The sequence below is a fragment of the Gekko japonicus genome, unplaced genomic scaffold (assembly GCF_001447785.1).
Source record: "Gekko japonicus isolate JY-2015 unplaced genomic scaffold, Gekko_japonicus_V1.1 scaffold2166, whole genome shotgun sequence".
Taxonomy (NCBI): domain Eukaryota; kingdom Metazoa; phylum Chordata; class Lepidosauria; order Squamata; family Gekkonidae; genus Gekko; species Gekko japonicus.
The window spans coordinates 288,737-315,095 of record NW_015172612.1 but is presented as its reverse complement, the minus strand read 5'-3'; the positions used below and the strand labels follow the sequence as shown (position 1 = coordinate 315,095).

At 47.5% G+C, this 26,359-nt stretch overlaps 1 protein-coding gene across 1 annotated transcript in view; it reads right to left on the bottom strand.

The window, feature by feature from the left end:
* Positions 1-4,974: 4,974 nt before the first annotated feature.
* Positions 4,975-26,359, bottom strand: part of ADCY1 (adenylate cyclase 1 (brain)) — a gene marked incomplete at both ends in the record, with an annotated part of 244,343 nt that continues 222,958 nt past the window's right edge. The window contains 8 exons of the mRNA XM_015421633.1: positions 4,975-5,101; positions 7,124-7,380; positions 10,439-10,528; positions 12,962-13,046; positions 15,803-15,900; positions 21,094-21,265; positions 21,440-21,615; positions 25,987-26,142. Of these exons, the coding sequence (XP_015277119.1) occupies positions 4,975-5,101; positions 7,124-7,380; positions 10,439-10,528; positions 12,962-13,046; positions 15,803-15,900; positions 21,094-21,265; positions 21,440-21,615; positions 25,987-26,142 (1,161 nt within the window). The remainder of the gene's footprint in view (positions 5,102-7,123; positions 7,381-10,438; positions 10,529-12,961; positions 13,047-15,802; positions 15,901-21,093; positions 21,266-21,439; positions 21,616-25,986; positions 26,143-26,359) is intronic.

Genomic DNA, 26,359 nt, shown 5'->3' with positions numbered 1-26,359 from the left:
GGAGATGAGCACTGCCCCCTAGAGTTAGAACTGACTAGCTTTTGAGTAAGGGAAACCTTTACCCTTCTATGAATGTCCTACTGTTAACAGCCTTGATCAGATGTTGCAAACTAAAGGATGTGGCTTCCTCAATTGACTCAGACCATCTCATGTTGGGGGTTCCTCTTTTCCTAGTGCCTTCAACTTTTCGTAGCATGGCTGTTTTTGCCAGTAACTCTTGTATACTGGACTCAAATTTTGTTCTGCTATTACGGATTAACACAGCTACTCACCTGAAACTGTATAATGTGAACGTAGCAAATATTAAAGAAAACAGGCAGCCTTTCTCTCTGTGTATGGAACAGTGTAGGTGCATCACAATGCCCAGATCAATCTCGTGTCTCTAGAAATACGTCTGAAATGGTAAACCTGGCTTAGTACCACTGTAAGGTAAAGGTAAAGGTTTCCCTTGCTCGAAAGCCAGTCGAGTCCGACGTTGTGGTGCTCATCTCCGTTTCCAAGCCGAAGAGCCAGCGCTGTCCGAAGATGTTTCCGTGGTCATTTGGCCGGCATGACTAAACACCGAGGCGCACGGAACGCTGTTACCTTCCCACTGAAGTGGTACCTATTTATCTACTTGCAATTTCTTGCTTTCAAACGGCTAGGTTGGCAGGAGAGTACCACTGCAGCAATACATATAACCTCAAGAGGGCACTAAAACCACAAAGAGGAAAGAAAAGCAAACCAGGCAGTCTCAGACAAATCTCTAATCCAGAGATGTGGAGTAAGGTGCAATCTGTTTGTTGGTAACAACCAGCTCTCTCTCTCTCTCCAATTCCAGGGTGGTAACAAAAGTGCTAAGCAGGTGTCCAATGAACTGAAATTTAATCTAGGCAACACGGAAATGCTGTCGACTGTGTGTGAAGCTGACACAAGCAGAAATATGTAGGTGGTTCTTGATGGGGTTGTGCTCTTCCAGAATGACTAGATCCCCAACTTGGGGATGCTTCTGGACTTCTCACCTTCCCTGATAAAGCAGGGAGCAGAGGTGGCTAGGAGTGCCTTTGATCAATTTCGGTGCCAGCAGTGGCCGTTCCAAGAAAACGCTGACCTGGCCACTGTCATACACACCTTGGTGATGTTCATCTCAGATTACTGTCATGTGCTCTGTGTCGGGGCCACCTTTGAAAGCAGCTGGGGAATTTCAGCCGGAGCAGCACTCAGTGGCCAGGGTGATGATAACTGGTATCCTTTACAATGAACGCATACAACCAATTCTACATCAGTCCCCAATTCGTTTGAAAACCCCGTTGAAATGGGTGGACCTTTAATGCCTCGGCTTCGGTCCTGAGACTCTCGGGGGGGGGGTGCTGCAGTTACTCAGAAGCGCAGTCGACAGGGAACTGTGCAAGGGCCCTTTGGGCTGCCAGGGCCCAGAAACGAAGGCACTCCCTCCTCTAAGGGGCATGCTTTGAATCACTGTGGCAGAACTCTTGGCGTCACCCTGAAAATCCATTCGTACTGGAAGGTCATCGAGGGAATTATTCAACCGGGGATTTCAATGAGGCTTAAATGGCAATGTTTGCTTTTAGTAATCGGTTATGCTAACCCCTGCTCCCGGATGCCCTGACCCGGAGGGGGCCCAGGCTAGCCCCATCTTGTTAAATCTCAGAAGCTAAAGAAGGTCAGCCCTGGTAAGTAGCTGGACAGGAGACCACCAAGGAAGTCCAGGGCTGCTCTGCAGAGATAGGCGATGGCAAACTGCCTCTGTTCGTCTCTTGCCATGAAAATCAGTCTGTCAGTCAGTCAGCCAGTACCTTTATTGGCATCGGTTATAAGCATAAACAACAGAAGAAGTAGATAGTCATAGCAGATAACTCAATGAAAATGTCAAGGCAGTGTGCGACTGCAAGAAAAAAGGCCAACGCTATGCTGGGGATTATTAGGAAGGGAACTGTAAAGAGATCAGCCAGTATCATAATGCCCCCGTATAAATCAATGGTGCGTCCTCATTTGGAGTACTGTGCACAGTTCTGGTCACCACACCTCAAAAAGGATATCACAGCATTGGAAAAGGTGCAGAAAAGGACAACTAGAATGATAAAAGGGTTGGAACACTTTCCCTATGAGGAAAGGTTAAAGCGCTTAGGGCTCTTTAGCTTGGAGAAACGACGGCTGAGGGGGGACATGATCGAGGTTTATAAGACTATGCATGGGATTGCTGAGCGGTCGGGTTAGAACGTCCTTCTTCACCCAAAGAGTGATTAACACATGGAATTCACTGCCACAGGAGGTGGTGGTAGCTACAAGCATGGACAGCTTCAAGAAGGAATTAGATAAACATATGGAGCAGAGGTCCATCAGTGGCTATTAGCTACAAGGTATAGATAGGAACTCTCAGGCTGGGGCAGGTGCTGCACTGTATTCTTGGTGCTTGGGGGGCAACAGTGGGAGGGTTTCTAGTGTCCCGGCCCCACTGATGGACCTCCTGATGGCACCTGGTATTTTTGGCCACTGTGTGACAGAGTGTTGGACTAGATGGGCCATTGGTCTGATCCAGCATTGGCTTCTCTTATGTTCTTATGTTCTTAAGAAGGAGGAGGAGATTGGATTTATACCCCGCCCTTCACTATCCAAAGGAGTCTCAGAGCATTTTATAATCACCCTGTGAGGCAGGTGGGGCTGAGAGAGCTCTTTTGAGGACTGCTCTTGAGAGAACAGCTCTGAGAGAACTTGTGACTGACCCAAATTCACACCGGCAGCTTTTAATATACAGAAAAAGGAACCATCCATCAAAAGATTTAACCTTATGCTCCCTAATCCTCATAACAACTAGAAGATACGTTGCTACTGAATAGGTAATATAGGGACGCTGGTCTGACAAAAGCGGGAAAACAGGCCTCTCAACAGAATAGCCACGGAAATTATGCAGGAGGGGACTAAATCAAAAATCCCACACTTTAACATAGAAATCACAACAGAACAGAATATGGGCTACCAAATTCGACTTTCTACCTCTACATAAGCAGAGTCTTTCATGAGAGGGGAGAAGAAGAAGAGAAGAGGAGATTGGATTTATACCCCGCCCTTCATTACCTGAAGGAGTCTCAGGGCGGCTTACAAACTCCTTTCCCTTCCCTTCCCCACAACAGACACCACATGAGGTAGGTGGGGCTGAGAGAGCTCTTTCAAGGAGTGCTCTTGAGAGAACAGCTCTGAGAGAACTTGTGACTGATCGAAGGTCACACCAGCAGCTGCATGTGGAGGAGTGGGGAATCAAACCCAGTTCTCCCAGATTAGAGTCCGTGCTCATAATCACTACACCAAACTGGCTCTTTGCAAATTCCATCAGAGAGAACCACTGATGGGAAGACATTGAATCGTGTGAGCATAAAAGCTCGACATAACTGAGGGGATGCAAGGGTGTGAAAAGTTGACTGCTAGAACTCCACAAACCAGAGGGGCGCATGTCTCGCTTGCTAAGGAACAGAGAGTTTGTTTTGCCTTGAAAATCCTACTGGGTTGCCAGAAGTCAGTGGCGACTCAACGGCACTTTCCACCACTACAACCCTCGGACATCTGCATGCTTAGCAACCAAATACCTCGCATAGTAAGGAAGTCAGGGAAAAGAGACCAAAAAATCTGCTATGTTTTCGTAGGACTAGAAACAAAGAGTCAAGGATAAATGTGGCCATATCGAGGTGAGCACATCTATTGTCTGGGGACACCACAGCGACACTGCAGGACTCAAGAGGAGCTGGGATGTCTTCTCCAGGGCTTGGGACAGACCAGAACCCCCTCTGCTTATTCTGCAAGCCAGGGCTCTTTTTGTAGGAGGAACTCCTTTGCATAGTAGGCGACACACCCCTAATGTAGCCAATCCTCCAAGAGGTTACAGAGCTCTCCTTACAGGGGCTACTGTAAGTTCTTGGAGGATTGGCTACATGAGGCGTGTGTCGCCTAATATGCATAGGAGTTCCTGCTACAAGGACAAACTCATCTCCACACAAACTTTCCATACATGGTACAATCACCTTGCCGGAATAGCCACAGGCAGGGCTATTTTGGGGCAGGAACGCACAGGAACGGAGTTCCGGATGGCTCCTGAGTTGGCCACGCCCAGCAGGAGCTCATTAGCATAACAGGCCACAACCAACAGCAGAAACTCATTGGAATTGGCTACATTAGGGGTGTGTGGCCTAACATGCAAAGGAGCTCCTGCTACAAAAAAGGCCCTGGGTTTTGACAACAAACAATGTAAACAGAATAAGAAGCAAAAGGTGGGTGTGGCTGGATGACCACACTTCTGGTAGCATGGGGGTGCGGCCTAATATGCTAATGAGCTGCACTATCAGGGGTGTGGCCTAATATGCTAATGTGTTTCTGCTGTTGGGTGTGGCCTATTATGCTAATGACTTCCTGCTGGGCTTTTTCTACAAAAAGAGCCCTGGACAGGGACAGCTGAATCGGACTGAAGGGACGAGGGGGCGGTGGCCAGAGGAAAGAGGTGAGGAGAGAGGGAGGAGAGAGTGGTGAGGACAGCACAGGGATGAAAAAGAGAGAGACAGGGATGAGACGAGGGGAAGAGGTGGGACAAAGCTACCTAGGAGAGGAAGCCGGGACCAGTACTCAACCACCCACTCCACTCAATGGCCACAGTCCCATACATAAAGACGTCAGAAGAACCCTGCTGGATCACACCAGCAGTCCATCTCATCCAGCATCTTGTCTCACATGGGAGCCAACTGGTGCCCCAGGATGGCCAACGATAGGGCAGAGAGGCCGAGGCCTTCCCTCAATGTTGTCTCCCAGCACTGGTATTCAGAGGTTGACAAAAATGAATCCCCACTACCTGGTGGCCATCATCACGTTAGTTTAAAAGTTCCCCCTCCCCAGACTTTATATATAAGAAGAGGCAACAGAAAAGACAAACGGAACATTCCACTTGGAAGAGAGAGAGAGAGAGAGTGAAGGGGGGAGGGAACGGTGCCTTGCCTGCGCAGCCCAGAGGTAGTCCAGACGTAGCTTCAGATCCACCTGCCTGGAATGAAGTGCCAAAGCACAGGAAAACAGCAAAATGGCTAATATGGGTTCATAGCCACGCATATAAAAGGAGCCGCCCCTTTAAAATAGAAAAAAGAAAGAAAGAAAGGGGGATTATAAGCATGGGCATTTTATCCAATGTGGTCCACAAAAGGTACATGCAACGCGACCTCAATTCTTGCCCTCTGAAATCACTGCTGGCATTCAAGACTTGCCTTCTGGTTGACTAGCGAGGCAGAATGCCCCGGAGGAGTGGCATGGGCTACAGAAAAGGCAAGAGGGACGGCAGCCGGCGGATAAGGTAACAACGAGGCCTTCTGCCCCCCCCCAACTCCTCCTACCCCTCCGCTGCCATCTTTTGCTTTCTGCTAGGAAAGGCAGAAGAGGCTGATGAAAGAAAATGGGTGTGGGGGGTGGAATCACCAGCAATGGTTGCAGCCAGTCTTCCCTGTAAGCTGAGTTAGTGTGAGCCAGCTCAGTTTCTTAGCCTCCAGCTCACACGTTTTTGTCTTAGCTCAGGAAGGGATGGCTCTAGAGCAAAGTAATTTATGCAGTAGCCAAACTGCTCGCTCACAACTTTAATGCCAGTAGCTCACAAAGTAGGATTTCTGCTCACAAGACTCCACAGCTTAGAGGGAACATTGGTTGCAGCCCCTGTAATGGTTGAAGGTTAGGGACACAAGGACGTTTCATTATGAGCAGATGCACCACCGGGAGGAAAGGCGTCCCGGTATAGCCCAATCTCATCAGATCTTGGATGTTAAGCAGGACAGCACACCGCCAAGGACGAGTCTGCAGGGGAATGGTTAGATCAGAGTCTGGGAGCACGTTAGAGACCAACATGAGTTTTCGGGTGAAAGCTCACGCCCTGAAACTCTTGTTGATCTCTATGGTGCTACTGGACTCAGCTCTAACTGTTTCACTGGACTCAAATCTAATTGTTCCACACAAAAAAGAAGAAGGAGAAGAGATTGAGTTCATACCCTGCCCTTCACTACCCGAAGGAGTCTCAGAGCGGCTTACCATCTCCTTTCCCTTCCCCTCCCCACAACAGACACCCTGGGAGGTAGGCGGGGCTGAGAGAGCTCTCTTTGAGAACTGCCCTTGAGAGAACAGCTCTGAAAAAACTCATAACTGACCCAAGGTCATTAGCTGGCTGCATGTGGAGGAGTGGGGAATCAAACCTGGTTCTCCCAGATTAGAGTCCGCGCTCTTAACCACTACACCAAACACGGCTGCCCTCTGAAACTGTCTTCAGGGGAAGGCAATGGCAAGCCACCGCTGCACATCTCTTGCCTTGGGAGCCGACTGCTTGGGTCGCCACAGATCAGTTGTGACTTGACGGCACTTATGTCTGTATATCAGTGGAATAGTGCTTCATATTGTTCATGCAGTAAACAGACAGAACCCTGTCCTAAAAAGTGAGTAGGGAAGACCATGTGGAGGAGAAGAGGATGGAACAGGTAAGGGGCAGGGCTATTTTTGGGCAGGAACGCACAGGGACGGAGTTCCGGCTGGCTTCCAAGTTGGCCACGCCCAGCAGGAACTCATTAGCATAATAGGCCACGCCCAACACCAGAAACTCATTAGGATTGGCTACATTAGGGGTGTGTGGCCTAACATGCAAAGGAGTTCCTGCTACAAAAAAACCCCCTGGGTTTTGACAACAAACAAGGTAAACAGAATAAGAAGCAAAAGGTGGGTGTGGCTGGATGAGCACACTTCTGGTAACATGGGGGTGCGGCCTAATATGCTAATGAGCTGTGCTGTCAGGGGTGTGGCCTAATATGCTAATGAGTTTCTGCTGTTGGGTGTGGCCTATTATGCTAATGAGTTCCTGCTGGGCTTTTTCTACAAAAGAAGCCCTGGGTAAGGGTAACCAGGGATGGGTTTGTGCTAATGTACTGACACAGACACGGGCTTTGTTTTGCCACAGAGGACTAAAGGATTAAAGGCCGCGTCTCCCAATGAAAGGCCATAATGATCAGCACTCCAGAATCCTTCCCCCAGGCTAGAATCCCTACTCCATCCTCCTGAAAGGGAAGGGATAAGATACGGAAACCATTGCTAAACTCTTCTTTATACAGACACAGGTGCTTACCCCACTGCTTTTCGGTATCCGCTGAGTTCCAAAATGACTATGTACAGAATTGTAACAAAAAGCAGGAGGATCATTTTTGGCAAGGAAGAGACGCGTAAAAATATTGCCAGCGTCAGAGTCCCGACCACGCAAGAGAGGAACGCATAATGGGCCGCGTCGCACGGAAGTTCGCTCATCGTTTCGTTCGCCCCGCCGGGAGAAATGATCACTATGGACTTGCTGGAATTAGAACTCCAGACCCAAGGCATACAACCCACCTGGAAGAAAAATGGGAAACAGAGAGCTGAATCTAAACAAAAAAAACAGATCTATGGTTATTTGCAAAAACAAGTCAGACAGGCTGCGTTTGCACGTGCACGCCCATCATTTGAAGAAGGTGGCAGGTACGTGTCAACGAACCTTTCCCAGATCAACACGAGAGAGAAACTTCATATAATCTCATCACTCCTCAAACATAGTGCTTTTGAACGGTGTCAGAACGCATGAGACCTTTTCTGACCTGCACCGGGAGCCTACTAACCACAAGTCGATCCTGCTGACATGCATGGTCTCCACGTTGTGGGATGAGGGGACACATATTTAACATGCATGTTCAGCTCCAGTATGTGCAAAAATAACCATCAGACTTTTCAGTGTTCATGCAGATGTATTTATTTGTTTATCTATTTAAGTCATTTATAATCTGCCTTTCTCACTTGGACTCAAGGTGGATTACACAGAGTGGGTCAATACAATCAACCGGGTGTGGTATTCAGTAATCAATACGATAGGATTAGGGTTGAAAAACCAATCAGATGTCTAAAAACAGAACTGAAGCAAAGCCATCAATCTTAACACGGTACATGAAACGAGTCTGGTTTCAGCAAGCTAAACACAGCAGGATAGAAGAAGAAGAGAAGATTTACACCCCGCCCTTCTCCTTTCCCTTCGTCTCCCCACGACAGACACCCTGTGAGGTAGGTGGGGCTGAGAGAGCTCTGAGAGAACTGCTCTTGAGAGAACAGCTCTGGGAGAACTGTGACTGACCCAAGGTCCCACCAGCAGCTGTATGTGGAAGAGTGTTCCTTGTTCTCCAGATTAGAGTCCACAGCTCTTAAGCACTACACTGAACTGGCACAGTCCCCTGTGACTTATCTAAATAACTTTGTGAATTGTTTTGGACGGTGCTACCCTATTGCCTACACAGAAAAGCACTCTTGAATATTTCAGTTTCATATCGTTTGTGGAAGGCCAGGTGAGGGGTAGCCTTCCTGGCCTCCTCACACAACATGGCGACAGCACATTATCAGGAGGGTTACCGGTGGTGTGTGCCCCCGATATGCATGTTTTGTAGGTTCCCAGTAGGCATTCGTGTCAGTTTTTAAAAGGGCCACATTTTGGATGAAAATCACGAAGTGCTGCACAATCGATCACTGAGTGATGTACGCTCGTGTGTAAATCGGAGACCTACTGCATGCAATGTTCTCTCTAAGCCGTGGAGTCTTGTGAGCAAAAATTCTACTTGGTGAGCTAATGGCATTAAACTTGTGAGCGAGCGATTTGGCTACTACATAAATCAGTATGCTCTGGAGCCATCCCTTCCTGAGCTGAGACAAAAACGTGTGAGCTGGAGGCTAAAAGACGGTGAGCTAGCTCACACTCACTCAGCTTAGAGGGAACACTGACTGCATGTACAAACTGATTCCCTGCAGCAATACAGCCAGAAGTAAAACGTAGAACAATTTAGCTCATTGGGCCTTCCAAGAACCTGGGCTTTAAAGTTCCAAACATCAACCTATGCTAGAGTCAACTGGGTTTTTTGGTCAAAATTATTATAAACGTTGTGGTTTAATCAGAGTTCACAAATACATTCACTGACCTAAAGAAGAGCATTTCTCCAACGATTTATGTATTCATTTGTCGAGACATTTATACCCCGCTTCCCCACCCCCCCAATGGGGAGCTAAAGTGGCTTACAGCAGTCTTGCGCTCTCTTCCATGATCTTTACAACTGCAGTCTTATGAGGTAGGTTAGGCTGGCTCAAAGTCACTCTGCAGGCTTCCGTAGCAGGATGGGGATCTGAACCAGGCTCACCCTGTTCCTAATCCAACGCTCTAACCATTAAACCATGCTGTCTCTCCATGTATCTATCTATGCTTAATCTATTCTTGCTCCAAGGATCTCAGAGCAGCAGACACCCCCCCCCCATTTTGGTTCTCACCATAGCCCTCAGAGACCCAGTTTGGTGTAGTGGTTAAGTGTGTGGACTCTAATCTGGGAGAACTGGGTTTGATTCCGCACTCCTCCACTTGCACCTGCTGATGTGACCTTGGGTCAGTCACAAGCTCGGGCACAGCTGTTCCTGAAAGAGCAGTTTGTGTCAGAGTTCTCTCAGCCCCACCCACCTCACAGGGTGTCTGTTGTGGGGAGGGGAAGGGAAAGGAGTTTGTAAGCCGCCCTGAGACTCCAAGTGAAGGGCAGGGTATAAATCCAATGTCTTCTCTTCTCTTCTCTTCTCTAATGGCCATTAGGCTAAGAGAAAGAGTGGTAGGCCCAAGGTTATTCAGGGCCATGGAAAAGCCTCTGCTTTGTGTACAGAAGGTCCCAGGTTCAATCCCCGGCATCTCCAGTTAAAAGGATCGGGTAGGAGGCAATGTGAAAGACCTCTGCCTGAGCCCGTGGAGAGCCCCTGCCAGTCTGAGCAGACAATACTGACCTCGGTGGACCGAGGGTCTGATTCAGTATAAGGCAGCTTTGTGTGACTAAGTGGAGGTTAGAACCCTCTCTGGACTCTCTAACCGCTGCACTACCCTGTCTGTCTAGAGCAGGGGTGTCAAACATGTGGCCCGGGGGCCGGATTAGGCCCCCGGAGGGCTTCTATCAGGCCCGCAGTGGAACTGGCTGTCTTCTGCTTCTTCTTCCAGTTCTACTGCTGCTGCATCATTGTAGGTTTGCAGCTTACAGATACACACCTGAACAGCATACTCAAGATTGCTGCAGCACAGACATTTTGATGCAATAATTCAGAGCAAGAGGTGTCAGTAACCAGACACTGTTAAATAAACAATATATTGCAAGAGTGCTAATGTTTTAAGCATGTTTTTATTTTAAGTAAAAAAAAATCCTTTTGTGTTTGTGTTCGTTATAAATTTTATATCTCCGCTACCTGGGATTCATTTTATGACACACATGGCCTGGCCGAACAAGGTCTTGTTTATGTCAGATCCGGCCCTCATAACAAATGAGTTCGACACCCCTGGTCTAGAGCACAACTGAAGCAAATTACATAATGCACGTCTCCGAGAACAATGTTGCAGCTGGTCTACTGTACTCACCACACAGCTTTGTGCCACTGAATAAATTAAGATCACAATAAAAACACACAAAACGGTTCGAATTTGTATTGTCAGGCACCCTGGAAAACACTGAAAAAGAAAGAGAGAGAACGTATTTGAAATAAAGCAGGGCTTAAAAAGCCATTTTTTTTAAAAAAAAAATCCCCCTATGTGGACGTAGCAGGCCTTTCAAGGGAGTCTATACAAATGGGAGGTAGACAGGTGAATTCCACCGCTCCTGTAATGTATGAAGTCAAGGCGATGGCTATTACTGATGATCTAGAACAGTGATTGATATTTCAGTAGATTCCTCTTTGTGATAACTTCAGCAAGCTAAGCATCAGCAATCCATTCTGTTAATGACCAAGAGAGTCCTTTTCTCCTGCTAGATCTGCGATGGGAAGATGGACAAAAAGCCCTTCACAATTTTTTTTAAAAAAAAATAGGCTTGCACCCAGAGTGTTTCAAGTGTGTAAAGAACTTTGGTTTCCCCTAAAATGCCATTCTGATTCAAAGTTTGGTTCAGGCTTCAGATGAGGCCTGCTTGTGAGCTAAACAGAGTTTAGGACTGCTTGGCTGAGAAAGAACACAGCGACCTTGCAAAGTGTGGATATTACAGCTGTGAGGGGAAGATGGGGAGCTTGGTACTGTCTCCCCCAATTAGCTGCATTCCTTCCAATTATGCCCTGATTCGCACCCATGGGAAAGGAGCCGAGCCTAGCTGCAGATTGGCTCTGTGCTTCCCTCCCGGGTCAGACCACTGCTTAGGTCACCTGCTCAGCCATTGGTCCAACACTCTGGCTATGTGTCATCTCAAAGAGACCTTATCGATTCTAGTTTAGTCTCAGTTTGATGATGGCTGCCTGAGACCTAGCCATGTAGACATCTTCTTGATCACTTTCAGCCATCTTGGACACTTGCGTGCATAGGCCATTCGGCTCTGGCCTGTGGTGACTCGGGAGTGGAGCCACTTTGGATTATCGGAACGACCATCTGAGAATGGGCGATATCTTGTAACTTGGAACCAATGTGTAACAGTTTTAGCTGGCCTTTAGATCTCTACATTTCTTATTTTATCCCCACAGTCTTGTGTTCTGGTTTCAAGTACTCAAGCACCTTAATAAAAATAGATTTTAATTGGCTTTTGTGGTTCTTCGTGTTCGCAGTTCTCTATCTAAATCTAGCGCCTTGACTGGCAGACCACCTAACAGAATAACTCCTTCTGTGAGCCAACCTCGCAGGGTGAATTTTCTGATTTAGACCCAGGAGGGTTAGAAGCTTTGCCCTTTGGCTTCTGATTATTGGGTTAGTAAAAAGGGGCTGGTGGCAGACTATTGTACTAGTATGTGAACAGTCGCACTCAAAGGTTTTCTAATTTTGTGCTGCAGCTCTGTAACAAAAAGTCGTTATATACTGCTTATAGCAATCCAAAACTGCTTCATAGAGATCCAACGGATAACCGCAGATGTTCTTCCATTTCAACGTCCTCGTTCCTCAAGAATTGCAGTGTATGTACAGCCATCAATTCTGCTGTCTGAGAGCTTGCTGCCTCATTGACTGGAATGCACCCTCTTCCTCTGCAGAATCTTAAAGTGGGGGGTTGGCATTCTCCTTTTTGCTTTACCACTGGAAAGAACTGTTCCAATGATCTCTTCTCAAAGAAGACTACAAAAAAAAGCTTTTCAAATATAATATGGTTGTTAAAAATTGTGATACCCTGTTGAAGTTATTCTAAGTTAAGTGTTTGAGACTCTTTCAGGTTAGTAGAAAGATACTGACATTACTGAAGTATATATCTTTAAAAAGACACTATTGAGATTGCAATATTAGTTGTAAAGCACAGCATATAATTATATGTGTTTCCTGTTAGAATGATTTCAACAAAGAATTAATGGACACAAGCCTGACATTAGAAACCACAACATTCAAAAACCAGTGGGGGGACCTTTTAACCTTCCAGGACATTCAGTTGCTGACCTAAGAGTAGCAGTTCTCTTACAAAGGAATTTGAAAGGGAGATTACAAAGACTGCTGAATTGCAACTGACAATGAAGCTCAAGACAATGTATCCAACCTGGACTTAATCGAGACCTAGGTTTCCTATCTCATTACCAGGGTTGATTTTTCCATGCCTACTACCCTTTTGCGTATTACACCTAATCCAATCATGACTGCTATTGTCATTTGCCTGCTAATATCATTTGGCATCTGAAAGCACTCTCCAAAATATAAAGACAGAGGGACTCACATGCTAGCTTTATCTGAAGAAGTGAGCAGTGACTCATGAAAGCTCATTCCCTGCCACAAATGTCTCTGAGGTGCTATTGGACTCTTGCTCTTTTCTGCTGCTACAGACAGACTCGCATGGCTACTCGTCTCGATCTATCTGCATATATGGCTATCAGATACAAATTACATCAGCCATTGGCACAAAGTAAAGGAGATTTGGCTACACGGATCCCACACTGATTCATCAAATGTCTCTCGTAAGAATAAGAGGTCATAGCATTTCAACTTACTTACTTGTACTCGAGTGACATGGAGGTACATGATACACGCCACGAGGAAGCATATGCAGAACACCAGGAGGACAAGGACTATGGTACTCCTAGAAGGAAGACACGGGAATGGAGTCATGTGGAGTCAAAGGCACCGGGTTTTTCACTAGAACTTGCTAAACATACCAAGGATGGTTCCTTGAACAATCCATGGACATGGTGCATTGTGTTTTGAATTTCCCCACTCTTTGGTGTTCACCATCATCAGCTGAATCATCATTTATAACAATGCAATATTTATTCTTGCACTTAATTAAAGGGTCTCAGAATCACTGATCCTCTCTTCCATACTCTCTCAGGGTTTGCCACTATTTCTTAATTGTGAGAAGGTATTTATTTATTTACTTCATTTATGCCCCGACTTCCTCCCCAGGGGGGACCCGGAGGTGTGTACATCACTCTCCTCTCCTCCAGTTCGGTCTTCACAACAACCCTGTGAGGTAGGTTCGGCTGAAGGGACGTGATCGGCCCGAGGTCACCCAGCAACCTTTCATGGAAGAGTGGGGATTCAACTCTGACTCTCCCAGATCCTCATCCAGCATTCTAACCACTCCCTCATGCCAGGTATGGTGTAGTGGTTAAGTGCGCGGACTCCAATCTGGGAGAACCGGGTTTGATTCCCCACTCCTCCACTTGCACCTGGCTGGATGACCTTGGGCAAGCCATAGTTCTGTCAGAGCTGTTCTTCAAAAAGAGCAATTTCTGTCAGAGCTCTCTCAGCCCCACCTACCTCACAGGGTGTCTGTTGTGGGGAAGGGAAGGGAAAGGAGTTGGTGAGCCACCTTTGGGTAGTGAAGGGCGGGGTATAAATCCAATCTCTTCTTCTTCTTCTTTTACCTCACAGGGTGTCTGTTGTGGGGAGGGGAAGGGAAAGGAGTTCGTGAGCCGCTCTGAGACACCTTTGGGTAGTGAAGGGCGGGGTATAAATCCAATCTCTTCTTCTTCTTTTTTTTCCTCGCGGGTTTTTTGTTGTGGGGGGAAGGGAAAGGAGTTTGTAAGCCGCTCTGAGACTCCAAGGGAAGGGCGGGGTATAAATCCAATCTCCTCCTCCTCCTCTCCTCCTCCACCTCCCCCTCCTCCTCCTCCTTCTCCAGTAACTTCCCAGTTCAGCATCCTGAATAGTCCAACTTAGCCTGAGCTCATAGGAGCTAAGCAGGGTCAATCATAGTCAGTACTTGGATGGGAGGCCAGTGAGGGAGACCAGGGTCACTACACAGCAGGGTGTCTGTTGTGGGGAGGGGAAGGGAAAGGAGTTTGTAAGCCGCTCTGAGACTCCCTTGGGTAGTGAAGGGCGGGGTATAAATCCAATCTCTTCTTCTGCAGTCCTTTGGATGGGAATATTTTAAAAACTTCATTGGCCAGCACTGGGTGTGAAATAAATATCTACTAAAAGTAGAAGTGTCTTTCAACAAAAGAGAAGTTTTTTTTTGGGGGGGGGTATTTTTGCAGTTGTGTGCGCACGTGTGTGTGTTTGTGCCCGTGCCTGGAAGTCATGGCAACCTCTGGCGACTCCTACCGGGGCACGAAGGATATTCAGAGAAGCCGCCTGATAGCCTGCCTCTGGCCTCCCGGCCCTGGTGTTCTTTGAAGGCCTCCCATCCAAATACCTCCCGGGGTCGGCCCTACTTAGCTTCCTAAGATCTGACGAGATCGGGCTCGCCTAGGCTATCCAGGTCAGGGCCTACGAAAGAGAAGTTTTGATAGGCAGCATTCTGTTAAGCAGAGCTTCTGCCTTGAATGTTGAACAGTTACTGTGAGAGTTATGCGCAACTTTGATGCCTGGCATTTTGTGGCTGGCTCTGCCTCCTGCAGCAGCCATTTTGTAATTGCACCCGTCACCCTGTGTCAGAATTTCGACTGTGCCTGCACATTTCAAAAGTCTGGGGACCCCCTGCTCTACAATAAGGACAGGAACAAGGACCAGTTTGCCCCATCCCTAGGAGTGCCAAGAGGCCGTGAGAAAATGTCCTTTCCCTTTAATAGAGGTACAGAAGGTTTTCATAGCATGGAAGTAAATACCCTGAATGTAAGATGACCTTCCTAAAAATGCTATACAGGAAAAAAAAAATTAGTCCATTTAGTATTTCATTGCATGGAAGTAAATACCCTGAATTGAACATGTTATACAGAAAAAAAAAATTAGTCCATTTAGTAGAGAAGAAGAAGAGATTGGATTTATACCCTGCCCTTCACTCAGAGTCTCAGAGCGGCTTACAAACTCCTTTCCTTTCCCCTCCCCACAACAGACCCCCTGTGAGGGAGGCGGGGATGAGAGAGCTCTGACAGAAACTCCTGTTTTCACGAACAGCTCTGACAGAACTGTGGCTTGCCCAAGGTCATCCAGCAGGTGCATGTGGAGGAGTGGGAAATCAAACCCGGTCCTCCCAGATTAGAGTCCACTCACTTAACCACTATACCAAACTGGCTGCCAGTAGTATCATCACTGGGTAAACAACATCACAGTAAACTTCAATTAAAAGGACAGAACATTTTTTCTCCAGGTAGTTGGCAACTCTGCCTGTCTCCAGATAAACGCACCAATTATATTCATAGGTTTTCAGATACATAGCTTTTCTTCATAAGCATCCATCTGCAGTGGCCTAACTTTATTTTCAGTGAAGTCACATAGCAAGCAATGGACTTCCAGATTAATTCCAGAGGCATGAATGTATTGTCACAGAAACGAATTAAAACCCCTACAATTTGAGGAACGCATTAAAAAACCCTGTGATTCCCAAGCATAACCAAGACACTCACCCCCGACTAAAAATACACATTGCATTTAATTACAAACAGGGAGACTTACTGTGGGATTATTAAAAGGTAGACAAGGCCGAATAAGGCAGCTAGAATTAGTGACAAGACTACAGCACTGGTGAAATATTCGTCCTGAAGCTGGTGATACTGGGAGGAAGGAGAAGAGAAAAAAAGATGCAGTTATTCAGCCACAGGGCCTGCACTTCCTGGCTATACAGAAACTTAAAAGCTGTTCTTGAACATTCAGTCCGTGACCCACAACTACGTGGTAGCCACCGGCAAGCACATCTTTTCTCTCTGAGTATCTCTTGTGTCTGCACAAGGCCTGAGAGAGCACATGGTTTCCCTTCAGCTCTGAAGTGTCTCTGAAGCCAGGATGCTAATGACGGTCTAAACCATTCAGAGCTGGGAAAGAAAGCTGGGACTCTCCTGGGCAGTGGCTCTGGATGTCAGGTGCTTCTATGGACCGCGTGGCAGGGACAGTCCCCTCACCCTGCCTCCTTCCTGGCTTTAGAACTGGGAGAGAAGGGGCGAGGCCTTTTCCTTATAGTCCGTGCTGGATTTCTAAGGTGACCAAAGTTAGGAAAGTCGTGAAGATGGGTGGGGGGGAGGAGAATGGGGAGGGGATGGAGCCCAGCAGGGTATAATGCCATAGAGTAAACCATCTGAAGCAGTTATTTTCTCCAGGGGAACTGATCTCTGTCTCCTGGAGATGATTTGTCATTCTGGGAGATCTCTAGGCCCTAACTGGAGGTTGAATTCCAAAAACAACATCCGTGACAAAAATAACGAAGAGTCAATAAAGATACGTTGTTGTAATGTATTCAATAGCTGCCACTGAATGCATAACGGTATGTGAACTACATACTGACTTGCCATGTAAAGCTTCGTCCTGGGCTAGGATCCAAATCCATCCAATCACATTGCTAGCCCAGGAAGAACCAACCAGTCACTGGTCAGCAAGCTCCCTGAGCAGGAACGTCCGTGACTGGTCCTTATGTATACAACCTTATTGGTTGATAATTGTATAGTAGGCATGGCTACATTAGTCGGGAAAGTTTAAAAAGGGAACAGCTTTAATGCAAAAGCTGTTCTGGCTATCAGATGTTGATCCGTGTTGGAGTTGTGTTCGAGTTGTTGAATATAGCTGAATATTTGCTGAATCACTCTCTGACTACTTTGTTAAGCGAGCGACTTAACAGTTGTAAAAACATTTACTGTAGTAATTCTGTAGAATTCTTTTTTTCTATTATCACTTTCTATTATACTGCGCAATGAAAACAATTTGCGTCACGCTGTGAAGACCTTGGGTTCTGTTATTAGAGAGTTAACAGGGAATGTTTCCTTCAAGAGTTGATAGGTAGTAATTGATAAGAACTGGGATTGCTACATGCTCAGATAAAGCCAATATTGTGAAACGAATTGTTTTCATTGCGCAGTATTCGTTAGCGTGTGAGCGATAATAGAAGAGAATTTTCTACAGAATGACTACAGTAAACGTTTTTGCAACTTATCTTTATTGACTCTTTGTTATTTTTGTCACAGATGGGGTTTTTTTGGAATTCCACTTCCTCCCGTGATCTCTAATTTTTGGCTCCTAACTGGAGGTTGGCAACTGGGCAGTGCTCCGCCTGATGTCATAGACAAGGGGATGGTAGGGACAGGTGGCGTCTTCATGGAGCACAAATTTAGTTCGGCTATTGCTGCGAGCCAAACGTCCTGGGCGCCTTGAATGTATGTTTTGTATTCTCACACACTCCCTGTATTTCAGATTTGTGAATGGACATGATTTTAATTCATACGCAGAATAATGTTGTTTTTGCTTGGGATGAGGCAGCAACCAATGTACTGCATGCCACATTAAAAAAAAGAAAGAAAATCACCTCTGTTTTCACTAATTCATAACTTCCCCAAATTTCAGCCTTTTTTTGACCACACTGGGTTTCTGCCAAACGATGAATTCTTTTGTAAAGTCTCTGCAAAACCAGGGTTCTGACATTATTATTTTTTAGTTTTCCCAGTTTTGAGGCCAGAAGAAAAAGGACACACGTCCATTCAAAGTAGCTGGAAAAGAAGCTGAGCAGAGTCACAAGAATTGTTCAGAAATTAACTCGCATGGGTTTCACCAGAAGGCATACTTTAAGGAAACGCTGTGCTGTACAGGCAAACCAAACAGGTCTGGTGAGCTGCAACCAGATTGTTCAAGATCCTGGAATTTGCAGTAGCTCTATTCAAAACCAAGGGTATCCATCTGGGGGGAGGGGGAGAGGAGCTGGATTGCCCTTATAAGAGATCCTTCGAACAGACCCACACTAAGACTCAGCCATGCTGAGGAAGCTGTAATCATGAACTGATGCATGCTACGAGTCTGTCCCTTCTTGAATCCTAAGAATGGCATTGTTTCAGGGGTTTTTTTTGTAGAACTTTGCAATGCCTCATAAAGGTAAAGGTCAAGGTTCCCTTGCTCGAAAGCCAGTCGAATAAAGACTGTAGGGTTGCGGTGCTCATCTCCGTTTCAAAGCCAAAGAGCCAGCGCTGTCCGAAGACGTTTCCGTGGTCATGTGGCCGGCATGACTAAACCCCAAGGCGCACGGAACGCTGTTACCTTCCCACCGAAGCGGTACCTATTTATCTACTTGCAATTTCTTGCTTTCGAACTGCTCGGTTGGCAGGAGCTGGAACTAGAGACAGGAGCTCACCCCGTCTTGCGGCACCCGGGTCTTGAACTGCTGAACTACTGACCTTCCACAGCTTGCAGTTCAGCGTCTTAACCACTTGAGCCACCGCAGCTCCTTGCAATGCCTCATACTATGCGACTAAAGTGCAAAGACTGTAAAGGGAGTTTCTGAACGAAACTCCCAAACTGTGTTGAGGGCACCGTAGCCCAAACTGCTTGGTTACTGTGAATGTATTGTCGATACAGTTTCTAAATTAAAAAAATAACCAACCCATTATTGAATAAAATAAAGTTTTAAAAAAGTAAAATCACTAATCCAACCAGGAGAAGAAAAAAGACGTCAGGTTGGATCCAGCCAGCTTTCCCCACTGAATTCTACACAATTTCCCTGCCTATTGCTACTTCCGTCCCATGTAGCTTTTGTACACGCTGAGTCCATAATGCTCAGCACAGCCTTTTTTTTTTTGATGGCCAAAGAAGACCTCTCCTTCCTTGTTCACCAGCAGAAAGCCTGGTCACATCCAATGTTCCCTCTAAGCTGTGGAGTCTTGTGAGCAAAAATTCTACTTTGTGAGCTACTGGCATTCAAGTTGTGAGCAGGTGATTTGGCTACTGCATAAATTAGTGTGTTCTGGAGCCCTCCTTCCTGAGCCGAGACAAAAATGTGTGAGCCGGAAGCTAAAGAACTGTGAGCTAGCTCACACTCACTCAGCTTAGAGGGAACACTGGTCACATCCAACCAAGTAGCCATATTTTAAGATGATGCAAGACCAGCTTCCTTGGTCGAGGTGTTCCAAAGAGCCTGTGCAGAAAGGCCCTGCTCCGAGTTCCTTCCATTCCATTCCATTTCCCTCTCCTCTACACGGCTGATGTTCAGACATGCTAGTTGCAAAGCGACCTTGATGGGATGGTGGTGAGGGAGGAAGGTGCCATCATGTTGCAGCTGACATGGCCACTCAGTAGGGCTTCCAAGGCGAGAGACGTTCAGAAGCGGCTCGCCATCGCCTCTCTCTGCATAGTGACCCTGGACTTCCTTAGTGGTCTCCCATCCAAGTACTAACCAGGGTCGACCCTACTTAGCTTCCAAGATCTGATGAGATCGGGCTAGCCTGGGCCATCCAAGTCAGAGCAGGAGATGAACAGGGGTGGCTTACCATTGACTTCTTCTGCATAGTGACCCTGCACTTCCTTAGTGGACACACATGCACACATGAAGCTGCCTTATACTGAACCAGACCCTTGGGACGTCAAAGTCTACCCAGACTGGCAGCAGCTCTCCAAGGTCACAGGCTGAGGTCTTTCACATCACCTTCTACATGATCCTTTTAACTGGAGATGCCGGGGATTGAACCTGGGACCGTCTGCACGCCAAACGGTTGCTCTGCCAGTGAGCCACAGCCCCTTCCATCCAAGTACTAACCAGGGTTAGGCTCTGAGATCTGATGAGATTTGAATTGGCTGGGCCGTTCAGGTCAGGGCAAGAGATGGACAGAGACAGTTTGTCATTCCTTGCCTCTGCATAGCGAATCTAGACTTCCTTGGCCGTCTCCCATCCAAGTACTAATCAGGGCCGACCCTGCTTAACTTCCAAGCTCTGATAATAGAACTGCACATATGAGTTTTCGAGATTCTTTCCTCACAGTGTTTTAACAATGCTCAGGAGTGCATGCAGTACAACCCAGATGCAGCACACAAATTGTACTTGTTGCTTATGCTATGTATTCATACACCACTTGTCAACTGCTGTGGTTCTCAAGGTGCTTCACAATCATGACACTCTTCCGGGCTGTTGAGGCAACAGAGAAAAGACTCCTAGAGTGGAAAGTAAGGCCCACTAGTACAAGTGTCCTGCGGTGCTTATTTTCTTAGCCTCTTTCAATTCTGGTTTGATTATTTTAATGACCGGGGGGGGTTTAGTTTTGATAGGTTTAAAATGTGATTTTATTGTCTATGTTGGGGGTCCCTGACCTTTTTGAGCCTGCGGCAACCTCTGGGATTCGGACTAACAGCAGTGGACACAATAACAAAATGGCTGCCACTGGAGGTGAAGCCAACTCCTAAATGTCAGGGATCGAGGTTATATACAACTCTAATAGTAACTCTTCAACATTTCAGGCAGAAGCTCTGTTAAACCGGATGCCTTTTAATTGGCACAGCCAACCAGAAGGTCTGATGGAAAAATGCCTTACCTAACTCTGCCCAATTTCTAGACTTACTTGGCCGGCACCAGGAAAGTTGTCAGCGGGCCTTATCATGCCCATGGGCACCATGTTGGGAATGCTTGGTTGCCTGTTTTAATTTGTTCGCCACTTTGGCGGCCCTTGTAAGGGCAGAAATGCAGAATACAAATGAACAAGTTCCCCACCATACTGCAGCCCCCATTCCATGTGGCTTTTGTCCACAAAGGTCCCGTAATCCCCAACACAGCCTTTTTTGGGTAATCAAAGCCAACCCACCCCCAGCCTTTTAATCGGCAGAAAAGCTGGCTGGATCAAAACACCGTATCTTGATAAAGACCTTGTGCAGAATGAAACCTTTGTTTAGAGTACAAAGAAAGTAATTCAAACTTGGGGGGGGGGCGGAACTGAAAAAAATGCTGCTTCTTTTTTCCTCCTACGACCAGTGAGGTTACTTTTTAAAACACACACACACACAGAACTTACTTTTTGCTCACGTTCCATCTGTTTGTACTTCAGGGTAAAAAAATTTAGGTCTGCCATCTCCGACTCCGTTTGCCGGGCCTCGATTAAACGGCTAATGTATCGGTTCACTCGAGTTCCGGGGGTGTTGTTGCGGCAGGAACAAACAAACATGGGAGAATTAGTTCTGCTCTGTCTTCACCGTATCAATTAGCCGTCTCAAGCCCTGCGTCGGGGAAGGTGGGCGTGTAAAACTACCTCCTCTGCGGCAGGAACAAACAAACATGGGAGAATGAGTTCTGCTCTGTCTTCACCGTATCCATTAGCCGTCTCAAGCCCTGTGTCGGGGAAGGTGGGCGTGTAAACCTACCTCCGGCCACCGAATGGGACAAAGCTCCGGTGGCTTGAAAGGTGTATCAGAAGCACGTGGGCAGGCTTACGGAGAAGTAAAAAGGATCTCAGGACGGAGTCCCTTTTCACTGATAAGCCTCCGGCCATTCTTCCCACGCTCATGTCCTGTGCCATCATCTCTGACAGAAAAAGCGACTAAGAGTGGGAAGACGGTGGCTGCCTTTCAGACAGAATTTTCGCAGCTGCCTGGAATATCCTCAGCGGCAGCTTTGATGTGAAATGTAACATACCTGAGTGTGTGAAAGAGAGTGCTGGAGTCCCAATCCTCCAGCAAGAGAGGCTGTTATGACTGGGCCATGTTGGTGGAAATACCGAGTATGTGTGGGGGGTTGTAATGGTGACTCGGGATCCGCTTTCGAACTCCCGGTGGATGAAAATGAGGCATTGTGAGGACTGTCGTTCCACAACATGTATTCCTGGGTGTATGGGCTTGCCTATTTTTCGAACAGTCGCCTTTCTGGCTCTAAGGACGGCCAGTGAAAGCACAAATGTGCCCCTCTGTGAGCATTGATAGACTCATTACTTGGATCCAGGGCTTCTTTTGTAAAAAAAAGCCCAGCAGGAACTCATTAGCATAATCTGCTGTTGGGTGTGGCCTATTATGCTAATGAGTTCCTGCTGGGCGTGGCCAACTCGGGAGCCAGCCGGAACTCTGTTCCTGTGCGTTCCTGCCCAAAAATAGCCCTGCTTGGATCTAACCATGATACAAGCTAGGGCTGATCTTTGCCTTTGTGGGCAACACATCAGCAGACCGTAGCCTTGCAGTCTGTCCCCAGGCCGATGAATGGAACGTGGTTCCACTCCTTCGTAGGCATGTCTGGCTCCCCCCCTCCGTTTCAAAAATCATGGGGTGAAGGGGGGAGAGGGAGGCGCCTACTGGGTGTGCCATCAACCTGGGCGCCAAGCTGTGTCTGCGCATGTCTTCCCTTAACGTGCACAGACAGCCTGCGTTAACAGCTGTTATTTCCCTGGACCACTTTTTAGTTTGTTATCAGCTGGCTGAAGGGCGGTGGCTACCAGGTGGAGCGACTGGGGCCTTGGAATGATAACTCACACGACTGCAATGTGAGATTGTCAAAGATGATGCACTGACCGGGCTTAGCAAGGGACAAGGCCAAACAGGGGGCAAGAGGAAGGTCACGTGTTTCGTCACCCCGAGACTACCCGTGGAAATAGGGACAAGGCAGGGTAACTTCCTCCTGCAAGGACTGGGGTGAGGCACGGGAGATGAAATTACTTGGAATTCATTGCCACAGGAAGTGGTAGCGGCTACAAGCATGGATGGCTTCAAAAGGGAATTAGATAAGCATATGGAGCAGAGGTCCATCAGTGGCTATTAGCCACAAGGTATAGATAGGAACTCTCAGTCTGGGGCAAGGGATGCTCTGTATTCTTGGTGCTTTGGGGGGGGCAACAGTGGGAGGGCTTCTAGTGTCCTGGCCCCACTGGTGGACCTCCTGATGACACTGGTATTTCTGGTCACTGTGTGACACAGAGTGTTGGACTGGATGGGCCTTTGGCTTGATCCAACATTGGCGTCTCTTATGTTCTTATGAAATGGGGTGGCTATTTCCAGTTTAAGCAGTTCTCATCAGACCTCTCCTGCATACTCCCTCTCCACAAAATAAAGAGACCAAATGGCAAATTTGTATGTTTGTGTGTGTGTGTGTGTGTCTAGGGAATGTAGTGCTTTTTCCTTTGTGGAACAGCTGAAAAACCAAGGAGCAAAGCCATGTAACATCACCACCTAGTGGCAAAGGAATAATATGATTTGTTTATCACCCTTTTCTTGGGGTTCATGCTCTGTTTCATAGCTTAATTAATGGGGTGTGTGGGTCTTTGGAGGGAACAATGGCAAACCCCCCCCCCAAATGAATATAAGAGAATCTGCCAGCTTGAATCTCCAAATGCCAACGCAGGCTACTTTATGGACCACTCAAAATTTGCTCTTGGATTTGGACTTTCTGCGCCAGCTTCTTGGCTCCAGATAACTGGCATAAAGAGATATTGTAGCCGGTGCCCAAGGCATGGATTTTGTTCAAGGGCACTTTTCTGCCAGACTTCATGCAGAACATTTTTTTTGGGGGGGTGACCTGTACAAAAAGGCAAAGGCAAGTATCTTTCAGCACTGGATTCCTTTTTAAACACCACTTCCCGGAAAGAAGCCACTTGAGTGTTTTACAACCCTGCCATGTTAAGACCAAGGTAACTGTGAAAGCATAATAGAAGAATGCTGAGGTTAGGCTGGACGGATACCGCTCCTGCGAATCTGGCTGAGGGTTTGGCGGCCGTGGTGAGATGGTTAAAGCAGAGCTGGCTGAGAATGAATCCTGATAAGATGGAGGTTCTATGGCCGGGCAGGGGGGACACGGGTTTTGGAGGTCGACTCCCGACTCTTGAGGGTGCGCCCTGATTACCGGCACCAGTGGTCAAGAGCCTGGATGTGATTCTGGACCCCTCCTTGTCAATGGAAGCCCCGATCACAAATGTTACCCAGACTGGTGTTTTCCCAGCTGCGCCAAGTCAGGCAACTGGCCCCTTACCTGTCTCACCTGGACTAGACTACTGCAACTCGCTCTACGTAGGGCTGCCGCTGAGGCTGACCCGGAAACTCCAGCTGATCCGGAATGGGGCCACATGGGTCCTTACTGGGACCCCTCGTATGACACATATTCAGCCTGTGCTGTGCAAGCTGCACTGGCTTTCAGTGGACTACTGGATCAGATCCAGCATTCTGGTGTTAACCTTTAAAGCCCTTAATGGCCCGGGACCCACATACCCCCCAGAAGAGCTTTACGCTCCAGAGATAAGAACCTCCTGGTGGTCCCCGACCGGAGGGACATCTGGCTATCCTCAACTAGAGCCAGGGCTTTCTCTGCCCTGGCCCCTACCCGGTGGCCCTCTTTACCGAATAACATCCATGCCCCGTGGGACTTGTTGCCCTTCCGTAGGGCACGTAAGGCAGGGATGTTCTGCCAGGTGTTCGGTTGAGGACAGCAACGGTCTTCCATCTAGTCCGGCATTCTTCCTCCTCTTTCTTCCCCGCCTCCCTCCTCTACGAGGCAGTGATGTCCCAGAAATCATCGCCATCAGATTGGCTGAGCCTGCTGTAAGCTGCACTTTACGTATTCATTTAATTTGGAAACCCTTTGTAAGACTGTTATTTTGTCACTGTCGTGCGCCGCCCTGAGCCCTGTTTTTCAGGGGGAGGGTGGCCTAAAAGTCGAATTTAATAAATAAATAATACTGTAGAACAAACAAGACTGCCACCTTTGTTTTGGGAAGGCGACATTTAGTGGAGGCAGGGAATCTTCTCTACTATTTGTATTCTTCCAAAATCTGTTGTCTTCGAGGAAGAACCGAATTCCATCCGGAGGGGAAAACGGCAGAGGTCTTTCCCAACATGTTAGTGGCACAGAAAGGCAGGGTATGGGTTGGGACTGAGAAGAAAAGTAAGCATCTATTGCCGTCAGGCACGGAAGCACATTTTCCGCCTAGGCTGTGCTATGGACCTCTACAGCAGATTCAAGCTTCAATTGTTCTTTGGCAATAAGAGCTTCCATGCATAGTTTCCTTTGACCCCTGAGGCAGGTGACTCCCATACCGTCATCTGCTGCAAAGGTGGCCTTCTCCCTACCCCCAGGGGTCATTTCGTTGAAAAAGAGGTGCAGGAGCTCATTAGCATAACTAATTAGCATATGCCACACACCCTGACATCACCAGAAGTGTGCCAGAAGGCAACACCCACCGCTCAGGCTCCACTGAACTGTTTTGGATTGCTAGCTATGGGGGGAGGGAGGTGCAGATCTGTCCTTGCAGAGGGGGAAGAGCTTGTACCTAAATAAAAATTGGTCTTAAAGGTGCCACTGGACTGTTTTGGATTGCTAGCTATGGGGGGAGGGAGGTGCAGATCTGTCCTCGCAGAGGAGGGAGGGCTTGTACCTGAATAAAACTTGGTCTTAAGGATGCCACTGGACTGTTTTGGACTGGGGGGCATGGGGGGAGGGAGGTGCAGATCTGTCCTCGCAGAGGAGGGAGGGCTTGTACCTGAATAAAACTTGGTCTTAAGGATGCCACTGGACTGTTTTGGACTGGGGGGCGGGGGGGAGCTCTGCAACGTACCTGGCTGCTTCTTGCTCTGACTGAGGGCTGCTGGGAGCAGGGGGTGGAGCTTGTTGCATGTGCCCACCCCTTTGGGCTCTTTACTGCCGGAGCTCCGCTCCTGTGCGCTCCTGCAGGAAATGACCCCTGGCCACCCAGCAGCCTGCATGTTTTCTCTCCTCGTTGTTCAGAGGACTTTCCTGGCTACACACCTAACAGTGGAGCAGACCAGTGAAGGCCCAGTGTCGTCCTTCCAATATGCAATGAGTTCAGAAGCAGATCCTCCTCCTTTCACATATGACCAAGGAAGGCTCAGGTTAGGGCCCCGACACTCTCTGCCCCCGGGTCAACGGAGAAGGAAGCGAGAGAGCTTAGCATTCAGTTGCCAAATTAAAGACACGCTACCTTGTCGTCATCTTCGCAGGTCATGACGTTGGAGAAAGGGATCTCGGCTTTGAACATCTTACGGCAATGCATGAGTTGGACCAGCAGATAACAGACAGTCTTGAACTTCATTCTTTTGGCAGGCTTTATGTCCGAGAGAATAAGCCCTGGAAATATCTGCAAGAGAAAGACACATATTTTTATAATTAGAGACATACATTGTTGTACATGATACCTTACCGTCAGAATAAGCACGGGGTAGGATTGATGTACAGAAAAGCAAAATGATCGGTCCACCACCACATATGCTTCTGTAAGTATAATAATAATGATAATAATAATAATGATGATGATGATGATGATAATAATAATAATAATAATAATAATAATAATA